The sequence below is a fragment of the Sturnira hondurensis genome, unplaced genomic scaffold, assembly GCF_014824575.4.
Source record: "Sturnira hondurensis isolate 20B ecotype Veracruz unplaced genomic scaffold, ASM1482457v3 Scaffold0019234, whole genome shotgun sequence".
NCBI lineage: Eukaryota > Metazoa > Chordata > Mammalia > Chiroptera > Phyllostomidae > Sturnira > Sturnira hondurensis.
The window spans coordinates 615,333-631,044 of record NW_028091865.1 but is presented as its reverse complement, the minus strand read 5'-3'; the positions used below and the strand labels follow the sequence as shown (position 1 = coordinate 631,044).

The following is a 15,712-nucleotide window of genomic DNA, read 5'->3' as shown; positions in this document are numbered from 1 at the left end:
GGCTGGATAGAGCCATCTTGGCTGTAGGTCTTTGGATTTCATGACCTGGAATATTTCTTTCCAGCCCCTTCTTGCCTGTTAGGTCTCTTTTGAGAAATCCGCTAACAGTCTGATGGGTACTCCTTTGTAGGTGACTGTCCCCTTATCTCTTGCTGCTTCTAGGATTCTCTCCTCCATTTTAATTTTGGGTAACATAATGATGATGTGCCCTGGTGTGTTCCTCCTTGGGTCCAACTTCTTTGGGACTCTCTGAGCTTCCTGGACTTCCTGGAAGTCTATTTCCTTTGCCAGATTGGGGAAGTTTTCCTTCACTATTTGTTGAAATAAGTTTTCAAATTCTTGCTCTTCCTCTTCCCCTTCTGGTACCCCTATAATCCAGATGTTGGAACGTTTAAAAATGTCCTGGAGGTTCCTGAGCCTCTCCTCATTTTTTTGAATTCTTGTTTCTTCATTCTTTTCTAGTCAAATGTTTATTTCTTCCTTCTGCTCCACAGCATTGATTTGAGTCCCAGTTTCCTTTCCATCACTATTGGTTGCCTGTACATTTTCCTTTATTTCACTTAGCATAGCCTTCATTTTTTCATGTAACTTGGGACCAAATTCAACCAACTCTGTGAGCCCCCTGATCACCAGTGTTTTGGACTGTGCATCTGATAGGCTGGCTACGTCTTCATCACTTGGTTGCAGTTTTTCTGGAGCTTTGATGTGTTCTTTCATTTGGGCCACTTTTTTTTTTGTCTCTGTGCACCTGCTACGTATAAGGGGCGGAGCCTCAGGTGTTCACCAGGACGGGGCAACCCACGTGGCTGCGTTGTGGCACTGTGCGTGGGGGAGGGTCCGAGAGGGAACAATGGCACTTGCTCCACTCTCTGCCGGATTTCAGTCCCTTCCCCCAGCTTCCCACAGTCAAACTGGGCCCTTGAGTCTCAGGTGAGTGGGCTTGTGTGCGTTCTAGGACCCTGTGGGTCTCTCCAACCAACTCTTGTGTGAGGCTGGGAGTCTCTCCTGCTGCCGTCTCCACCCCCACAGGTGTTTTCAGTCGAGGTTTGAGGCTTTATTTCCCCGAGGTGGGACCCGGGGTTGTGGGTCTGTCTCGCTCCCCAGGTTTGTCTGCACGTGAAAGTGGGACCGCCCACTCCACCAGCCGCTGCCTGGCCACCAGTCCTCTCCGCCCGCTGCCCGTCTCTGCCCTTCCCACCGGCCTGGGTGAGTGTTTCTTCTTAAACACCTTGGCTGTCGGACTTCCATACAGTTTGGTTTTTCTCTCCGTTCTGGTTGTGTTTCGTTTTCAAATGGTTGCTGTCCTTCCTTTGGTTGTGCGAGGAGGCACAGTGTGTGCTACCTACGCCTCCATCTTGGCCGGAAGTCCTAAAGATTTATATCATCGTGTGGTTTAATGTGTTTATTTCCTGAATGTAATGTCATGCAATTCGTTCAGTTGCACGGGTCACTTCGTGCGCACGGGTCATCACTTGTCCCATGGATGTGTACGCCTCTGGCTCTTTGTGCTCTGAGGTGAGTTATGATACCTCAGCATCGTTCCCAAGGCCGCGCATCTGCCCACACCCGCCTGTGAGTCTGTGGTCCTCTCCGTCCGTCCACCTGGGGGCTCTGGGCCACGCCCACATCACCCTGCTCTGGACAACATCCCCGTAAGTCCCCTCTGAGCCCTCTGTCCCTGCTTCCCTGGAACCCCCCACCCTGCAGGGACCAGGAGCGCCCACACCACGTCGCGCTGTGCCCGGTGGCTGCATGCCTCTCGTCCTCACCTCCGGCCATTCGGCGGTCCTGGATGCGGTCCGGCACCTCAGAAGGCAGTGCCGGTTGTGGCTTTCACTCCGAACGCCCATGAGCTTCCCTGGACGCCAGGGTCTCTACTGTGACATTGCCGTAGCGCAGGCGTGTCAAACTCATTTTCACCGGGGGCCACATCAGCCTCCGCGGTTGCCTTCCAAGGCCTGAGTGTCATTGCAACTCCTTAACACTTAAGGGGTCGTCATGTGTACACAGCGCTAAAACTATTTCAGCCCTCGGGAGGCAACCGCGAGGCCGACGTGGCCCCTGCTGAGAATGAGTCTGACACCCCTGCTTTAAGGGGCCCCTCCCGACGGGCGCGAACACGGTTGATGTCTCGTGCGTCCTTCAGGACGCGCACACCGATCGTTTTAAACGATTGAAATGAATGATTAAAATGTGTGCATGTGATTAAAACGCCGCGGCCTCTCCTTCGCCGTCCTGGGAGTCAGGAGGAGGAAATGCTCGGGGGGGGGGGTCAGCGGGCACGAATGAGGTTGAACGCACCTGCTGTATCTCTTGGGGTGACTCACACATCCTCTCTCGCACATGAGATTTCCGTGAGCGTGTTCTTGTTTGGCTCCTTCTACCTTTCCCTTGCTCTGGGCTGAATCAGTCCTGCCTGGGAGGGGCCCTCTGCCAGCCCCCATTTCTGACACTCTGTTACATGTGCGAAGCCCAGAGCGGGTGGCCGACTTCTCCACCCGGGAGCCCACCAGCGGCTCACGACTCTACCCGTCTGCCCTGAGTCTGGGGACCGGTCGCTTGTTTGGGGGCTGGACGGGAAGTCCGAAGGGTGAGCCCCACCCCCCCTTGGCGTGAGGTCGTCTTGGCTGNTTAAGGGGCCCCTCCCGACGGGCGCGAACACGGTTGATTTCTCGTGCGTCCTTCAGGACGCGCGCATCGATCGTTTTAAACGATTGAAATGAATGATTAAAATGTGTGCATGTGATTAAAACGCCGCGGCCTCTCCTTCGCCGTCCTGGGAGTCAGGAGGAGGAAATGCTCGGTGGTGGGGGGGGGGTCAGCATGCACGAACGAAGTTGAACTCATCTGCTGTATCTCTTGGGGTGACCCACACATCCTCTCTCGCACATGAGATTTCCGTGAGTGTGTTCTTGTTTGGCTCCTTCTACCTTTCCCTTGCTCTGGGCTGAATCAGTCCTGCCTGGGAGGGGCCCTCTGCCAGCCCCCATTTCTGACACTGTTACACGTGCGAAGCCCAGAGCAGGTGGCCGACTTCTCCACCCGGGAGCCCACCAGTGGCTCACGACTCTACCCGTCTGCCCTGAGTCTGGGGACCGGTCGCTTGTTTGGGGGCTGGACGGGAAGTCCGAAGGGTGAGCCCCACCCCCCCCTTGGCGTGAGGTCGTCTTGGCTGTGTGGGGGGGCGGGTGAGAAATCCTGCAGGACATGGAGGGAGACAGATGAGCCTGCAGGGGAGCGAGGGCGGGAGCTGAAGAGGATTGCAGAACCTCACACCATCTCACCTCCAGGGGGACATGGCTCCTGGCCACAGATGGCATTCTGGTGATTGAACGGTCAGCAGCCTTAGCTAAGCCGGCTGATCCCCTGAGCTGCCGAATCTTCCCTTAAGGCGATGAGTTTGGTAATGAGATCGAGCGATGGGGAGGCCCGGGAGGCACGCCCCGGAGACCGGAGCCCGATACCTGAGATTCAAGGTCAGTGCCTGGATTCCCCGCTCCACAGACACAGTCGGTTAAAGATTTCCTTGACCTTCAGGGGCGCGGGGAGGGAGGGGCAGGAACGTGGATCAGATGGGAATGAAACCGGCCACCCAGGCACACGTCCCGACGGGGAACCGAACCCTCAACCTTTTGCGTTGCGGGACGAGGCCCACGACAGACAAGAATGAATGCGCACTTGGCCGCTGAGTGTTTCTGGGGGAGGCAGCAATGTCCCCAAATTAGACTGTGGTGGCAGCTGTGCCACTGGATACACCAGAAAATAACTGTGCTGAGCTCTATCCACGTTGCACGGGTGGATATTCCGGCATGTGGGTTATATCTTCAGAGCAGCTTCTTATCCCATTTTTTTTTTTTTTTGAAGACCAGTTTCAGATTGGCGCTCCATCTAAAGGGGGAAATGTAGAGATTTCTACTGTATACGCCCGGCTTTCCCAGAACTGCAGCCTCTTCCCAGGAAGGCTGTGTCTTTTAAAGAAAAAATCGTGTGTGGGAAGTCAGGAGCCCTAATCTGCACCTGGCCCGCAATCACCTCCCCACAGGCTCCCTCCCGAGTTCACTGCCGGGGGCTCTGTTTGTTAACCTGCCTGCCTGCTCCCTGGGGCCCCCGCACCCACAGGGAACTAAGGGACCCGCGTGGGAGGCTGGCAATGACAGCCCAGCTTCCCTGGCCTTCTGAGGACAAGTGAGAGGGCGTGCAGTCAGCCAGGCCTGACCGGAGCAGGAACGGTCAGCCAGGTAACCGGAGGCCACTGGGACGGAAAATCCCTCAGGCACGACCGGCAAGACAGGCGTGATAGGCTGGGGCCTCACCCCCAGGGCCAGCTCTGCACCCCTAGCCGATCGCTGGTCACAGGTGTAGACCCCCGACTGGAGGAACCCCGTAGAGGCCCTCGTTTGACCCCTCCCTCACGCCTGAGGGTCCCCTCAGGACCGTGAGGTTCTGACCCGAGTCCGGTCATCCGAGCCACAAAGCCTGGGTCTGCGGACGGTGGAGACTGAGTTTTCGTCAGACTAGGGGTCACATGCAGGTTCTGTGTTTCAGGTCGAGGCCCAGAGAATCGCCCGGCCAGGCTGGGGCCGGGCCACGGCTGATGTCAGGAGCAGAGATGCCATGAGAATTGGCACACGCTGCCCCAACCCCGGCCCCGGTGCCGGCCGCTCAGGAGGCCACACCTGGAGAGCTGACCGATGAGAGCCTACTGATGAGATCTTCCCATGAGACCGCCCCTGAAATACCCACCTTCGGAAAACAGATTGACACCCTTAGGACCAAGGACCCGGGGGGTCGGGGGGGGGTCCTTCTCTCTCTCACACGGTGGACCACTGGACAGACGGCAGGACAAGAATGACCGAGGGCCAAGCAGGGCATCGCAAACAAGTATGGAGTCAGCACTCTAGCAAGACGTGACGACTGTTAACTTGTAGGTGCCTCATAACGGTGCCAGAATCCGAAAGGGAGATATCAGTACGATTGGAAGGAGGAGCAGAGACGTGTCCACTCTTATGGGTGCAGACGTCACCACCCGTTGGAGGAGCGACAGGCTCCTGCTCCCGTGCCACCCTCCGCGGCTCTGGAGGGACATCACGGCAGAGCGTGTCCGAATGCGGATTCCTGAGTCTCTTCCACGGGGACGAACACTCTCTCTGCAAACTTTGACCCCACAACCCACCTCCCCAGCCTGTGCCCTCTGTCCACGGCGGCGTTGCCTCACGCCCAGCTCACGGTGCGCTGGCTGGGTGGCGAGGGACGGATGTCCCAGCCGTGGGGCCTGGCCTGTGCGTCCGGCAGCGCGTTGGCTGCCATTTCCTCTGCCAACATCTCCCCGGCCGCTTCCTGCTGACCTGTGAACACACTCTGTCCATGCCTGCCGTAGGGACGTCCACCTGGATCCTGGGGCCAGTCCCTTGCAGCCCCTCCCACGCCCTGCAGAGACCCCGTGACCTCTCAGAAGGCCCGACGTCTCCACCTCACGGCTACCTGGCCTTCTGCGAGATCCTGGATTCGCACCATCACCTCCTCTAGGGTGCAGGGACCCTCCCCCCGCACCGTGTCCTGGGTGTCCAGAAGGACACCCAGCCCTGGGACACACAGGGACCCCGCTGGGCTGGCATCGGCGTGGCCTGATGGCCGGGCAGCTCAGCGTCCCTTGCACCCACACCTTGGCTGATGGTGAAGGCAACGCCAGGCCAGGGGGAGGAAGGTGAGCGACCGCCGTGCCCACCGCAGCTGTGAGGGTGGCGGGGGCAGGGGCGGCAGAGGCCGGCCGCCCGCCCACTGTCTGCACAGTGAGGCCGTGCTCGAGGAAGGCGGATCATCACACCGTGGGGACCCAGTGGGGGCCCACACCACCCGCTGCCCCGACTCCCTCCTGCAGCTCCGTAGGCTTCACACAGGCTGCTGCGGGGGCTTTGCTGAGGATCATTGGGCCGCGCTGAGGACCCAGGGTCCCCCTGAGGGGTTTGTACCAGGCCCACGGTGAGCGTCGCTACGCATGGGCGGGGACGGGGACGGGGTCAGGGGGCCAGAAGGGCAAGTGCCGCCCGCCAGTTCCAGATGCCCCGAGCGAGGCTGAAGTCAGCCACGGGCCCAGAGGGCTTCCGACGGACAAACCGCACACGCAGAACGTGGCTTCACTGGAAAAGGTTTTATTATTTCACCGTAAAAATGCCAACTGGAATCAACACCGTCTTTCCTAACGCAAGCGTGACTGCTACCTGTAAGGGCTTCCGCGCTTCACTTGCAGAAGCGGATCGTTACAAAATTTAACAAGTGTGCGGCCTGAAGTCGGTTGGAAACGTCTGGAATAAAAATAATTTAGCAAAACAGCTTTTTAAAAAAACCACGCGCGCTAGCCTTGACGAGAAACCGAAGCGGCGCCCCAGCCTGGCCTCCGCCCGGCTCCTGAACTTGGACGGAGGGAGCGTCTGTGCAGCGCAGTCCCTCCGCGCCCCCGCGGACCGCGCCCTGGGCCCCCAAAGCAGCAAAGGCCCGCCAGCGCTTCCGTCCTGGGACACTCTCCTTCCCCAGCCACGACTTCCTCGGTCAAGGTCACTTGGTTCTTCGGGCGTCCCAGCCGTGGTGCTTCCCAGTCCATTCAAGTCACAAAAAGAAAAATAAAGAGAAAAAAACAAACAAACAAAAGACCCAGCCGGGCAAGGCTTCCCCATCCTGCCCCGCGGGGCCGTGGAGTCCCCACGCTGGCCACTCGTCCCCAGAGACCGGCCGCGCGCCCGCCGGGGAGTGGGTGACGCAGGCTGGCGGTCACCAAGTGGAACTGGGGTGCTGCGCCGCCGTTTGCGTGGCGGGTCGGCCAGTCCCTCCGCGGTCGTTCCGGGCGTTTCTGCTGCGCGAGGACTGGCCACGTTAAAGCTACTGGTCAAAAGTCTTACAGGAAACTGGGGGCTAGTGACAGACGGCTCCACAGGGGGCCCCAGGGCCGCCGGCCACCGAGGAAAGGGGTCGCGTTGCCCTCGGCCGCGCGGAGGCTCCCGGGAGGCGCGCTCGCAAGGCAGCGGGGAGAGGCGCCGGGACACCCAGGGGGCCCCACGCTTCCGGGACGGCGGCAGGACACGCCCTGCACTACCTGTCCCAGGTGCTGCGGTGCCGGCCGGGGGACCCGGAGCGGGACCTCTGGCCGTGGCGGTGGCGGCTGCGCTTCCTCCCGGAGCTGCTGCGGCGGTCTCGGCTCTTCTCCCGGTGGCCTGAGCGGTCCCTGCTGGGGGACCTCCGGGACCGAGCATGGGCGGGGCTCGCACTGCGCTGGGGGCTGTCGCGCTGGTGCGAGCGCTTCTTGTGGGAGCGGCGCTCCTTCCGGCGCCCCCTGTCCTCCCGGCTGCCCGCCCGCCCAGGCCGGCTGCGCTCCCGCTGCTGCCTGTCCGCGCTGCCCGGGGCCCCGCCCGCCCGGCCGCGGCTCCTGCTGGGCTCCCGGTTGCACTTGTCTTGCTCCGAACGCGTGTCCTTCCGCGGCGCGCTCTGCTCGCAGGCGGGGGGCACGCCCTTGGGCTGCTGGTTGTTGTCCGGGATGCAGGAGAGAACCGCGGGGCAGCGCTTCTCCGGGGAGGCGTCCTCGGGCGCGCCGGGGCGAGAGGGCTGCCGGTCCCTGCACGGAGCATCCTCGGCTGCGTTCCCGTTCACGTTTGGGGGAGCGCACTCCGCCTCGGGCCGCGGCGGCGTCTCCTTGGGGGCGCTGGGGGCCGACGGGGCCCCGAGGAGATGCGGCGAGGCGGCACGCAGACAGCCGGCCGACACAGTCTGCAGGATGTCCAGCACGGGCTGCAGCAGGTCCGCGTGCGTGACGCCCAGGTCCTCCGGCGCCTGGGGGTCGTCCACCTTCTTGCTCAGCAGGATGCTCAGCAGGCGCTGGCGCAGCTGCCTCTCCTTCCGCTGCAGCCCCAGCGCGCGCTCCTTCTCCTCTTCCACGCGCCGCAGCTCCGCCTCCTGCAGGCGCCGCCGCTCCTCCAGCTGCTGCAGCCGCAGGGCCTGCGCCTTCTGCTCCTGCTCCTGCACCTTCACGGCCTGCGGGAGAGAGGCTCGGCCTGAGACGGGCTCGGGGCCGCCGCACGCTCGGGCAGCTCTGGGCTCTCTCTCCAGGCGCCCCGTGGTCTGGGGTGCTGGGCGGCGGTAGGCCGCCCATCCCTGCCACGCCCGGCGGTCATGCGTCCGGCCGAGGGAGGCACACACGCCGCGGCAAAGCCACTCGGCCCAGCCCCAGGGCGGGCGTTGCGGGGGCAGCCCCGGGCCCTGCGTGGCCACCGCAGCAGGGGGCTGAGGTGCCGGCGCAAACGCAGGCTGCCAGGGACGTGCTGGGCCTGGCCTGGGTCAGTGTCTTCAATATTCACCATGAAATAAGAACTGAGCTGCCACAAGTCTCAGCGCGCCTGCCATTGTCCTTCCCGGGGCCTTATCAACGCTGCAAGCAGACAACAGATTATGGGGTCGCCCCGCGCCGCACCGCACGGGCGCGAGGCCGCCTGAGCGCAGGTCTGCCCGCGGCCCCGGGCCCAGCTCACGGGAGTGAGCGGCGAAGCCTGCAGGAGGCACGAAGAGGCTCTCGGGCCTGAGGAGTCGTCCACTCGGCACAGACAAGTCCTGCCGCACCACGGCCGTGCAGCAGGGACGCGGCCGGCACGCCTCTGCGGTGCGGCGCCCTGCTTTCCCCGAGGACTGGGCCCCGCCCTCGCCTCGTGCCCTGGGCTCCTGGCCTGCTGACCTGACCCAGCCTGGCCAGCATGTCCCGGCGGGGGGCGGGCCACGGGGGCCAGGGGACCCTGTGGGAGCTCCGCTGCGGGGGCCTGGCCACTCAGCCCCCCCAGGGAGGTGACGTTCACTCGCAGATCCCCCGGCTCCCCGAGCCTGACGTCTGTCTGGGACGACACTCGAACCGACAAACCCTGGACAGCGGGCCGCCCTGCATGGGAAGCCCAGTCCCCCCGGCTCTGGCGGCAGCGAGCCCGGGGCCGGGTGTGCCCGGGGGGAGGAGGGCCAGCCAGGGTACCTTGGCGCGGCTCAGCAGCTCGGCGACCAGCCGGATGGACTGCAGGTTGCGCTGGGCCAGCAGCAGCTTGCGCTCCTCCAGCCGGACCTTCCCCTGCAGCCTCCTCTGCTCCTCCGCCTGCAGCTTCTCCAGCTTCCTCTGGCTGCGGCGGAGCTCGCGGTCCCGCTGCTTCTGCTCCCGCCTGCGCAGCTTCTCCTCTCTCTTCCGCTCCCGCTCCAGCTCCTCCAGCTCCTTCTGCTTCCTGTGCAGACACACGAGGCTGTGAGGCAGGCGAGGGGGGGGGGGGGCAGGGGAGCGCTCCGCACCCACCGAGCGGGCGGGCGAGTGCGGGCCAGGAAACTGTTTCCACGACCGACCGCGCCGTCTCCTCAGCCCCAGCCACCTCTGAGAGGCCGGGCAGACGCCAGAGGGGCTCCCCGCGGGGACAACCTGGGGCTCCGCGTCCCCGTGGGGCCGAGAGGAGCAATGACAGCTGGCCGTGCACAGCCGCAAGGGATGTTCCAGGAGCACCGCGCCTGTGCCGGGGGAACGGCGTGGCACGGGGGCTCCCACGCACACGACCTCTAGTGCGGAGTCCAGAAAACCCAAAACCACGACGACAGAAAGCCCAGGACGGGGCTGGCTGCCCACGGGCTTTGGAGGGATCCTGGAGATGAGCATCCCAATGCCAGCAGCCGAGACTAGGATGGCCAGGAAGTCTGGAGCACCCCCCCCCCCCACTCCTGGGCTGGGAGGTCATTCAAACGACCGAGGGACGCGGTGGCAAAGACAGACGTGCTCCAGAAGCACCACACACAGCTGAGACCAGAGCGACGCCCCAAAGAGAGGAGAGTGTAGGGTGCTGGGGCCCAAACTGCGCTGTGCACCAGGAAGGAACCGGGCAGAGCGCCAAGGGCCCCGCACCAGACTTCCCGCCACACGCGGGGCCAGGCCCCCAGCCTCAGCAGCTGGGGGGGGGTCCCCGAGGCCTCCCGGAGCCTGCGGGTGCCCATCACAGAGCACACACACACTGAAGACCACACCGTCCTGCCCCAGAGCGTGGAGGCTGCGGCTGCGCCCCACCCCTCATTAACTCTGAACTGCCCACAGACACGCTTGCAGACACACAGCGGACACACGGGCCCCAGCCAAGACAGCGTGCGGGCCATCCCACACGCCTGAGCCCCACCCCCGCCCCAGGGCCCAGCACACGCCCCACCTCACAGGAACCCTCTGTCCTCAGCCCTGCCTGCCCAGACTGCACCTGCCTCCAGGGCCAAGGCCCGACCCACCCAGTCCTCCCGTAAAGACCGGGAAATGCACTGCTGAGCGGCCCCCAGAGTCGTGTTCTGAAAGGCCGGGCAGCCTGGGTGGCGAGCAGCACCACACGCGGGGTCACGGGTGACGCCTGGCCAAGGGCCCACTGCAGACACAGACTGGGGGCGGACGGGCGCCTCAGCTCCCTTGGCCCTCCCCTGCCCGACCAGCGCCCGACCAGCGCCCGACCGCGGCATGAGGCTCCGGAAACGCGCGTGCTGGGACCCACGGCCAGGGCCTCGGAGGGCAAGGCGGAACCGGCTCAGCGTGGACGCATCTTCCCAGCCGTTCCACCGCCCCGGGCGCGGACGGAAGGGAAGACAGGGCCCCACCACGGCGGGGGGGCGGGGGGGGCGGCTGCGTTCCCCCCGCTCCACGGACGGAGAGACCCATGGGCGGCCCCACGCCCGGGCCCGGGCCGCAGCAAGCAGGGAGCCGACGCAGACACGCCAGACCGCCACAGCCCCGGGCGGGCATGGGGCACGCAGAGGCACCCTTATAGGCCAAACTTGAGAACACGGCGCCAGTTTCACTACCTGTATAACAAACAAGACACATCACTACGGGGACAACGTGACCCGAGTCGGCCTCGGGATGTCTCTGCAGTGGGCGGGGTGGGGGGAGAGGCAGGCGCCCCGGGGGCCTCCGCACTGCAGTGGACAGTATGAATCTCGGGCAGCGCCTTCCACCCTCCCACCCGTCCTGTCAGGACAGCTTCCCCCGCCTGCGCCCAGCAGCCAGGACACACGGGGGCGCACGGAGGAGAGGCTCTGCGGGGCCCACCCAAGCCTCGCCCCCAGGGGGACTGCGCCTCGGGGCGCGACCGGGGCAAGCACTTGGTGCCCAGTTCCCAGGCGCCGCGGCACGTGAGAGCACACACATGCACACGACACACGCCGCAGTGTGCACACAGGCACAGACCCACAGAGCACGCACGCACGCACGCACGCACAGGCGAGCAGCAGGCCCACCTCTCCTCCGCCCTCTGCCGCTCCTCGGCCTCCTTCTCCCGCCGCTTCTGCTCCTCCCGCTGCTGCTCCAGCTCCTGCAGCTTCTGCCGCTCCAGCTGCCGCTTCTTGATGGAGGCGTCGCTCAGATGTTTGGTGGAGTCGAAAGACACCTTCGAAGGAAATGCAGCGCCAAGTAGAGAGGCCACCCGCAGCGCCGCGCTCTAGCACACAGGCAGGCCGGCGCCCACACGGGGAGCCACCGAGTGGCACCTCAGGCACCTCAGGCGCCAGGGCTGGGGGTGCTCCGGACCCCGGAGCTGTCCGACCCGGGGCCTGGGCCGGGATCGCGCAGTGTCTGCGTGTGGACCGGGCCCCCGCCCCCCGTGGGGTCCTCACTCAACCAGGAGGACGAACCCGCCCTGAGACGCCGACCTGCCTCACACGAAGTAGAACAAAGAAAACTGCCCCTTTCCCCAGACTACCATCCCTTCTGGCTCCTGGGAGCCCTGCCACCCCCCCAGACGGTGGCCAGGACCCAAAGCCACAGGGCCCGGGCCTCTGCTAACAGAGTGTACGCTGCCTCCCAGCGGCAAAGGCCAAAGTCCTCTGTCTGGCTGCTGCCCTTCTCCTCGAAGGCACAACACAGGACAGAGCTGACACGGGTGAAGGACAGGCCCTGCCCTCCTATAAAGGCAAGGGGGGGGGTGTCAGAGGCACCAACTCCTCCAAGGTCTAGGGCGCCAAAGTCTTTGCAGACGACCTCACAATGACGTTCAAGGGTATGGCCGGGCGCCCTTACCTACACACGGACACGGTACCGCCCACGGGGGCTGCTCACCCATGTCTGCCCCCGAAACGGTCCTGACCACCGGGGGGGGGGGGGGGGCGCGGTGCCCCCTGGCCCTCGGCCAGCATCCCGTGGGGAGGCCCGGGCTCACCTTGATGTTGCAGGCCACGGCCTTGCCGTCCTCGCCCTTGTACAGGAGCTTCATGCCGCGCAGGGCGCTCATGGCCCGGATGAAGCCGGCATACTCGCAGTACTGCACGTAGGCCTCGAAGTTCAGGTGGCCCCCAAAGCTGAAGGTGTGGAAGTTGCGGCCGGTCATCTCCTCGCGGTAGGGGTCCAGCATGGGGATGTCCACGTTGCGGATGGCCCCGAACCTCTCGAACACCCTGACCAGCACCTCCTCGCTGGGCTTCTCGGAGCCCGAGTCCTTGAGGGCGAACCACTTGCAGGGCAGCCCCTCCAGGTGGACGGTGTCGGGGCGCTCGCCGGGCAGGGTCTCATTCATGTCCTTGGCGTCGCGGAAGAAGGAATCCCAGTCGTGCCGGCTGGGGAAGTCGACCTTGAACTCGGCGGCGCGCACCTTGAGGATGTCGGAGAAGCCGCTGAGCTTGATGGTCTTGCCGTCCAGGCAGGCCAGGAAGGACTTGACCAGGCTCTTGTTCTCCACCTCGCCCTCGAAGCGGATGAAGTCCATGGTGCTCTTGGAGATGCGCAGCGTGGAGAACTGGTGGCTGTGCACCATGCCCTTCAGCCGCTCCATCACCTCCCAGTTGGAGATGGACTTCCCGGGCTGCTTCAGCTGTGGCAGGGCCACGCTGATGGTCATCTTGGTGATGGGCTTCAGGTAGAGCCCGTACACAGGGCACAGGTCCACCGCCTCCGACGTGTCATGCACGATGGTAGCCGAGGCCATCGCCGGGAGCAGGGGCCTGGAACACACCCCGTGGTCAGCTCCCGAGGCCCAGGGAGGAGACGCGAGACCGCCTGCCTCTCTGCCCTCCCCACCGAGGCGGCTGTTGGTTTTAGGTCATCGGATTACACTGAAAGGAGAAAGAACGGGGTGGAAAGGAACTTCTAAGGACAGGCCAGCGCCCGAGCCTCCGTCAGCACCAACCTGCACCGGGCACCCAAGGCCCGATCCCCACCCCCGGGGCGGAAGCGGCGGCGGCAGCGGGGAGAGGCAGACGAGAGCCCGCCTAGCTCCCCGGGAGGGTGCAGGTGACTGACTGGGGAAGGCACACAGTTCAGCTCCAAGAATCAGGGAGGGTCTTGGAGGAGGCAACCCAGCGTGGGTGTCCATGAAACAGGAAGTTCTGTGCCAATAAAACAATCGCTCTCTCTGCCCAAGTTAACGTTGAAAGGGACATAGCCTTTCGCCAGCTTGGGGCTGGGAGTGACCTGTGGCCTCTTCCTCCCCCACCTTCTCTGGGCAAGTCTCCCCTACTGGTCGAACGAGTCCTCGGAGAGCCAGGCTCCAGCCAGGAGCTGACACCAGACACCCAGACCGTGCAGGTGGCCTGTCCAGCCACCTGCCCACCAGCTCTGCTCACCCACCAGCCGCTGGGGCAGTTCCGGAGGCACCAGCCTTGGGGCACAGCCAGAGGGCGGAGACCCAAAGCAGGAGGGTCTGGGCACCCCCAGGACGCTGGGGAGCAAGGCAGCCGCACCCTGTTTCCCAGGCACGGCCCTGCCCCCCCCCCACCCAGGATTGCCCTCAGCTACCCCAGGCCACCCCCAATCCCTAGTGGTGGGGGCCATCTCCAACGCGTCCACTCCCTCCAGCAGCCTCGGGAGCAGCTTGCCTCCCCCAACGCCTCCCTGTCATCTGGGTACCTCCCACAACCCCCCAGGACCCTTGGTACCCTGGCTTCCCCAACCTCCTGTGGTCCTCCTGGCTTCTGAAGCACAGCCCCCCACCACCCCACCCCGCAAGCAGCAAACTCCCCACTGCCCTCGGTGTCCATGGCAACCCCCTGACCCAGACCCCCACCGCGCCACCGCTGAACCCTACCCAAGGGACGGCGGCCCACGGTTACGTCCTGACCCTCAAGGACCCGCGAACCGCGGTCCCCTGAACTCTGGCTCCCCGATCGCCCGGTACCCCCTATCCCCCAGACCACTACCTCGGGGCCACTCGTGCTCCAGGACCCCGGGGACCCCCGCCCCATAATTCCCCCAGCGCTCAGGATCCCCCGGACCCACAGGCCCCAGGGACCCCGACCGGCCGCAGACAACGGACTCCCCCCTCCGAAGACCACCGCCCCACAATACCCGCAGCCCCGGGATCCCCAGGATCTCCCGGACCCCCGCGCCAGCCAGTACTGCCGACGGCTCGAGGACGCCAACCGCCCACAGACCCCGCCGCCGAGCCCCCTCCCGGCGCCTCGCAGACCCCGGCCCCCGATCCGGGCCGCCTCGCGGAGAAAGGCGGCTGCGGGCGGCGCTCACCGCCGCGGGGCTCCGCCTGCGTCCCCAGCCGCCGCCGCCCTGGTCCCAGCGCGCTGCGGTCCGCCGACGACCCCGGCCGCAGCGGCCTGTAGCCCGGAGCCGCCACCGTCCGCCGGAAGCGCCCCCGACGTTGACCGCTCCTGTGACGCACTTCCGTTTCCGGCTCTCGGGCCGGCGGAAGCGGACGCGCGGCGGCCCCAGGCTTCTCCTCCTGGCCCTGGCCCCTCCTCTAAGGCGGGACTTCCGGAGGGCTCGCGGGGGTGGGCCTAAGCCGCCCTGGGCTCTGCCCTGCGCATGCGCGAGGCCGCCCGGCTCGGTGGGGGTGAGGGGCCCGCCCGTGCGGCACCTGCGGGCCAGAGTGGGAGGTCGCCTGCGTTAACCCGGCATAGGCAGAGGGCCTGGTGTTTTTCCCCCCAAATTATCATGATAAACGTATATAATATAGCAGAGTGGGTTAATTACAAATTGCTTATCATCCGGCCGTACATTGACTAGTTATTTCACTTACTGCGTGATGCATGCTGATTAATTATCCATCGTGAAATTTAAATGATGTGTTATCTCCTCAAGCGTTTACTATTTACCGACTTTATGTAGTATGTATCTAGATTGTCTAAACTAGACACTTCCTTCCGGGTGACACGTTGTTCTTACGTGGTACAACCATGAGCTGCTGAAATATTTTAAATGTCTCATGTTGTCCTATTCTTGACACTACTCATTTTTAATGACATGGAGGTTAAAGATGAATAGACCACACTTGATATATGGTGTTTAATGTAATTTTATGCATCTGGAGAGTGTATGTTTGTGTGATCCTATATTCAATGGCGCCCCAGACAGGTCACACGAGCCCCCCAACTGAAAACCCAGGCCTGGGAAACAAGGTCGGGGGACCCTCTGGCCACCCGTGAGCATCCAGGGGACCAGGGTGGGGACCCCATGTCAAGTGGCCTTTCACAGAGAAAGGGGCTCCTGGGGAATTTCTGGGTGTGTGCTCCGGGTGCCTCCCTAGTCCCACGATCTTGACCTTGACCTCGATGTCCCCCCTGACAAGGAGGACACAGAGGCTCCCGGGTGCCCCTGCAAGGGGGGCCCGGCTTTAGATGCCCCAGGGCAGGCTTCCTAGCAGGGCCAGCGTCTTCTCTGTCCTCTTCCCTCTCGTCCTGGGAAACACAGAGATGTTTGCAGTTCCCCGCACGACGAGCGTGCCCAAGACAGCCTCGCCCACGG

The 15,712-nt window shown here is 64.1% G+C and overlaps 1 protein-coding gene across 2 annotated transcripts; it reads right to left on the bottom strand.

Annotated features, from left to right (window-relative positions):
* Window positions 1-6,994: 6,994 nt before the first annotated feature.
* Window positions 6,995-14,634, bottom strand: AKAP17A (A-kinase anchoring protein 17A). 2 transcript variants are annotated; one of them, XM_037027696.1, is made up of 5 exons: window positions 14,480-14,634; window positions 12,183-13,071; window positions 11,266-11,414; window positions 8,999-9,239; window positions 6,995-8,019 (listed from the first exon to the last, which is right to left on the bottom strand). In XM_037027696.1, exons 2-5 carry the CDS (start codon window positions 12,942-12,944, stop codon window positions 7,084-7,086), a joined length of 2,088 nt encoding a protein of 695 aa, XP_036883591.1. In that variant the 5' UTR covers window positions 12,945-13,071; window positions 14,480-14,634; the 3' UTR covers window positions 6,995-7,083. The 2 variants fall into 2 exon arrangements, with proteins under 2 accessions (XP_036883591.1, XP_036883592.1); XM_037027697.1 differs by having other exon boundaries at window positions 12,183-12,960.
* Window positions 14,635-15,712: the final 1,078 nt, after the last annotated feature.